This window comes from Condylura cristata, unplaced genomic scaffold, assembly GCF_000260355.1.
Source record: "Condylura cristata isolate star-nosed mole 26May11 unplaced genomic scaffold, ConCri1.0 scaffold00007, whole genome shotgun sequence".
NCBI classification, from domain to species: Eukaryota; Metazoa; Chordata; class Mammalia; order Eulipotyphla; family Talpidae; genus Condylura; species Condylura cristata.
In genome coordinates, this window is record NW_004567108.1 from 64,843,990 (window position 1) to 64,849,989 (window position 6,000).

At 38.5% G+C, this 6,000-nt stretch overlaps 1 protein-coding gene across 2 annotated transcripts in view; it reads left to right on the forward strand.

Annotated features, from left to right (window-relative positions):
• Positions 1–6,000, forward strand: part of DCP2 (decapping mRNA 2) — a 70,178-nt gene that overhangs the window by 31,896 nt on the left and 32,282 nt on the right. For both annotated transcript variants that reach the window (XM_004678374.2, XM_012721949.1), the window contains exon 4: positions 287–385. In XM_004678374.2, coding sequence (XP_004678431.1) covers positions 287–385 — 99 coding nt within the window. The remainder of the gene's footprint in view (positions 1–286; positions 386–6,000) is intronic.

A 6,000-nucleotide genomic window follows, 5' to 3' on the forward strand; every position in this document is an offset into this window, starting at 1 on the left:
TATTTTTGTTGCTAAATTCTAACTTTTGCATATTTATTGAAAAATTAATAGTTTGATTTTGTTGGTAAACTTAATCTAAAAAGTACTCAACTAATTGTCGAAGAAATATTTTTAAATAGCCTTTCCTGTTGAGTCTTTCAGACTCACGGAAGATACTTAAACCAGGTACTTTATAATAAATTACCAGTGATAACAGTTACCTCTAGTAAGACTAACTCCATCGCAAGGAACATGAGAAAGAAAGGCAAGTTTTATTTTTATATTTTTACCCCTGCTTATTTTATAGGTATTACTGGTTCAGGGTTACCTAGCAAAGTCAGGCTGGGGATTTCCAAAAGGAAAAGTAAATAAAGAAGAAGCTCCACATGATTGTGCTGCTAGAGAGGTGAGTTACTATAATTTGAAACAATAACATTTGGTTGATTTTTGCTTTAAAAGTGTTTTTTGTTTGCTTTAGCTATGTAGACCTACTTTCCATACAGAAACATGAAATAATCTTTTATAAATTGTTGATTCTCTATTTTTTTTTTTAATAAAAAAGTTAATTTTAAAACAATTTTCAAAATTTTTTTTTTCGTCTCAATTGTAATCCCCACGGGTTTCCCATCACCAGATTCTCTATTTTATTTTCCCCTTATTTCCACTTTCTTTCACTGTTCATTTTCTCTATCACCTCTTTAAACCCTTTTTTCATTTTATCATTCAACTTTCCTTGTAGAATTGGATTTGCAATTTGTAAAACATTTTATGTATTAAACTCTTATGTTTGTAATATTGGCTTCCAAATATTTGCACAATTTGAACATTTCTAAGAAATTGAATTTTATTAATCAAAACCCAGTCTTGCCTTCCACTGCAAATATTCTTTAGTTTAATTCTTTAAGGATTGAAACTTCCTTATCTTTCTTTATTCTCAGTTGAAAGGATTTATTACCTGTTCCCTGAATTTGATTTGTTTCAGCCTCTAAACTTTTACTTATGTTATTTCTGTACCTGAAATATACTTTCTTCTTACTGTTTGTTCAGTCCTATCTAGGTACCTTTTGAATTATCTTTTTTCTCTGAAGGACATCACCAACTAGCTCTGTAAACAAGACCTGATTTTCCTATTTATAAAATTGTTTTAGGACCCTGATCCAAAAGAGTTGAGTCCTTTGCCCTTTAAGAGAAAGTCCCAGAGAGCACAGGCTACCCTTAACTTAGAGTACAGAAGGATAGGACGCCAGGTGAACTCTCCGAGGGGAGTCTGCACCATTTCTAGACAGTCTTCAAAGATCCTGTGTCCTTTTGAGGCCATCTCTGTCTAGAGTGGAATGTACATATTTGAATTTGCATAATCCTACAGGTTACATGGTAATCATGGTTGTTTGTTAACCTGCCCGTATGCCTGAAATAAGCTCATGGACACAGTACATAGGTGGGAAAATGGGCAGATTAGAACAAAGTGGGCATAGGTAGTGATTATAGAAAAGTATAAATCACTGGTGTCCATCATCTTACCAGTGCAGGGACCTTCTTGTGGCTGGCAAGTGACCTGACCTATTCCTACTTCCATTGTTCATACTCCTTGTGTCAGAAAGAAAGCTGGAATCGATAATGATAACTTCTGAAACTTACTCTTAAAATTGTGATTATTTTAAAATCTAACCATCAGGTATAGCCCACAGTAGTTTCTGAATTTTAGTAGCACTTCTCTTTAACATCACTTAACATTAATTATATAGCATCTTCTTGTGGATTACATACTATATTCTCTTATCAATTCATTATCTTTTTCTTTTTCCTTAATTTTTCAGAAGATGATCTATACTGGAAAGTGAACTAGCTAAATGTTGAGAGATTTCTGTTCCTGTGTATTTCTGTTTCTGTGTATTTCTCAGTAGCTTGGTTACTTAATCTTTGTAAGATACATAAATTGTCACTCGTGAGCTCAATAATTAAAAATAATAATGTTTAATTATTTTATAATTGCAAATAATATCTTTAAAATCTAAGGTGATAGTGATTTTAGAGCTATCGACTTTGTGGCTTTTTGAATTTGTTGCCTTACTGTTTTTCTGCAGCAGTGTTTCCTGGTTGGTTTAAGTTTGGGAGTACTCTTACTAGTGAGGGTTAATAATCAAAATTCTTACAAAACAGTAGTGGTTATTTACTTTGGTAGAGGATTTAAAATGTTTTCTTTTAATTTCAGCATAGAATAGAACAGCTTAGCTAGCAAGTATTTACAATAGCTTATAGACAAAGCCATTATTTATGTGTAAAGGCAGGTTTATGCATACCACTTAAAATTGAAAGCTTTTTAGGGAACAGGTTAGGAAATGATATTTCCTTTAAGATTTTCCTTTCTATAGATGGCAGGGATGAAGTACAGCATTTTACAGCCTTCCCCCTTTTAGGTCTTCAAACTTTATAGCCCTTTTGCTCATAAAAAAGAACAAAATAGGCCCCCCTGCTGGTGCAAGACTGCAGCATGTATTCAGTCCCTAGCCTGGTAGGTGACCACCCACCTAGCGTGGCCTCACCTGTCTAGTCCACTGCTCCCTGAGGTATTTCAGTCAGTCTGCCTGTTCTCCCCACTGTGTCTCTGCTGAATCCTCTCACCCCCGCTCCCCCCACCCTGCAACTTTGGACTATACCCCAGCTTTTATATATATAAATAAGTAAAACAGTTAATAAAAACAACAGCATGTTATTTAGAGGTATTGTTACAGAGGACCCCAAAGTGAATTGGGTTGCCTGTCTGTGGGTCCTCACCTGCGCGCTTACGATTTAGTTGTATTATGGAGTATTATGGACACACTCAAAAAGGTCAAATAATGGATTTATTTACGAGAAAGGTAAAGGAATAACCCAGGGAAATAGGGAGAGCCAGGAAAAGAGGGAGAGAAATACAAGTTAAACTGGAATGTCCTACCAGTTCTGCTGACTTGAACTCCACCAGCACGCTGAAAACTGATCGAGAGCCAAAACAACCAACTGCGAACCACCAGGAGCCCACATGTCCGGTTTTATCCCAACCTGGTTGCTCAGCTCCATCCTCACTCCCAGCCTGCTTCTCCAGTATCTGGCGTGTGGGCGGAGTCCATGAAACCTGTACATATTATAGTATTGACCCAGTACATGCAGTTAAACTACCTCTATAACAAAGAGAAAGTTGTCCTGGTCCAGAAAAGACATAGTGTTACCTGGAATATAGAAATTTAGGCTACACTGGATAAAACTGGCTGTCTCTAAAGTTGGATCTTTTGGGGGGGAAAGTGAAGCAAATCAAATAACTTGTAAGCTGAAGAAGTAAACCAGACCCAAGGGATTTGCTTGCAACTATCACTTGATGAGTTTGATACTCTGAATTGTAAAGAATCAGGATAATACAGAAATTGGATGTTGTTGGGGGGGGGCAGAGGAAAGAGGGAGGATGAGGGTGTGCTACAGGGCAGGGAGAAGTGCACCCATAACTCCAAAACCTCCCCTTTCTAAATAGGTTCTGCTGTCTCCTAAATTAAGACTAAACATGTAAGACCTTGAATGGAAAGGAACTTTTTATTATGATTTGTGTGCAATACAGAAAAGACAAGAATATAGTTTTTAAATTAAACACCAAGTTAACCATCCTCTTATAGATAAAAGTCTACCCAAATGGGTTTGGCCCAAAGCAAGGCCTGAAAGCCCACCACATGTCTAAAGCACCTTCTGGTGGGGAACCATAGAAAAGGGTCAGAAATGGCCGGACAAGTCTGGGAGGAAAAGAGAAAAATCAAGACAAAAAGTTGCCATAGTCAACTTCCCCACAGGTCTCTCACCCACATCTGTTTCAGCTAGTTCAGGATCTCTCTGCTCCACGCACTTCCCTCAGGCTCTCCATCCTCTTTCCTTCCTCCTCAGTCTCCTCTCCAGATTATTCTCCCTGCTCAGCTCCACCCTCCTTTGGGTTGGTCTGGAAACATGGAACCTCACCTTTTCTTAGGGACCACCCTGTTACAGATGGAGAAATCTAACCTGTGAGCCAAGACATGCATAGCTTTCACTTACTTGTTCTCTGTGTATGTTGTATGATGCTAATTTCAGTAACTTACCATAAGTAAGTAAGTAAATGTGATGGATTCTTAGGACATGGGGAGTGAGAGAATAGAATGTGAAGCTTCAACTCTGAAGACAGCCTTGTAGGGTGGCATAAATTCATTTTGGAGGTATTCCCCATGAGGAAGTGAAACAAAGCAGTTTATACTATGTCCAAGGTTACACAGTAAAAAGCAAACAAACCCGGGAGTCAGGCTCTGAAGTCCATATATAGCATTGTTATAGGGCACTCCAGCATGAATTGAGTTGCCTGTGGGTCCTCACCTCTGCACTTAAGATTCAGTCGTACTGTGGACACACAAAAGGTTCAATAATGGATTTATTTACAAGGAGAAAGGTAAAGGAACAACCCAGGGAAAGAGCGAGCTAAATACAAGTTAAGCTAGAACGCCCTACTAGTTCTGCTGACTTGGACTTCCAGCACGCTAAAAACTGAACGAGAGCCAAATGACCGGCCGCGAACCACCAGGCCAGGAGACCCCCAGAGCCCACATGTCCGGTTTTATCCCAACCTGGCGGCTCAGCTCTGCCCTCACGTCCCAGCATGCTTCTCCTTGTTATTGATGGGATTAGTAGTTCCAGTATCTGGGGTGGGGGCGGAGTCCATGAAACCTGTACCTGTTACCAAATAGGCACTTAAATAATATTTATAAATGGGAGAGTATTTCTAAACACACACTGCAAGCACACAAACAAATGAAAGTGGTGGGAATTTGTTATTTTATTTTCTAATAACATTTACTTTTCTGATTTGGATCAGTAGGAAATTACTTTTTCTGTTACTAGTGTCTTGCTCTTGTTGCCCTAAACACAGCTGCTGCTGCCACCACTTTTCACACTGGTAATGAGTTCCTGGCTCTTGTGAAGCCGTGAAAAAGGAATTCAGACTTTTCAGATAAGTAAGCAGAGAGAAGCAAACTTTGTCTTAGAGAATAAAGAAAATTTTTTTTTAGGAAAAATGACAATGAGCAAAAACTCCCAGGTATAATGTACCTGAGAGGGGCAAAGAAAAGCTGATACTGCTTCAGGAATCTATACTCTCCTTTCCTCTTTATTCTAAAGTTCCATTAGTCTTTCTGTGATTAGTTAGTTCTCAGTGGTCTCACTTAACTTGTACTGTACCTGGGATCTTCCTACATTACATCCCATATCTATTATTGTCCTTGATTTAGAATGTCCTGTTGTCCTTGTTGCCCCTCATTCTTGGGGGGTTGACTATCTCCCTTCAGTATGTGCTGTCCTTACCTCTAGAGCTTCCCTTTCTCTTCTTGTTGCCTCTTGAGCTTCTTTAATTCTCCAAAGTCCCCACCTAATACCCCTAATTATCCTAATTATTCTAACTCCCCCTGACTCTTTCTGAGAAAACTATAGTCCCTTATTTTAAAAACTTTTATAATAGTTTATTTTTATATCATTTTGTGCCATTTCCATCTTATTTGTAATATCTACGGGCTTCCCATCACCAAACCACCTGTGCCATGATCATAGTCCCATGCACTCCCCACACATCCCTGTAAAATGTCTGTGTTATATAGTTGTTCATTATTATTTTTAGCCCTCCTGGGCCTTTATGCTCCTGCTATGAGTGAAACCATATGATGTTTTTCTTTTTCTTTCTGGCTTATTTCACTAAGCATGATCCTTTCCAGCTCCATCCATCCATGTTGCTGCAAAAGGCATGGGTTTATCATTTTTGATTGCTGAGTAATATCCTATTACATATGTGTACCACATCTTTTTAATCCAGTCATCCACTTTTGGGTTGTTCCCATGTCTTTCCTGTTGTAAATAAAGCAGCAATAAACATGGGTGTGCAGGTGTCTTTTTTTGAATTGGTGTTTTTGTGTCTTTTGGGTAGATACCTAGGAGTGGGATTGCTGGGTCATAGGGAAGCTCCATGTTTAGCAGTTTGAGGAACCTCCA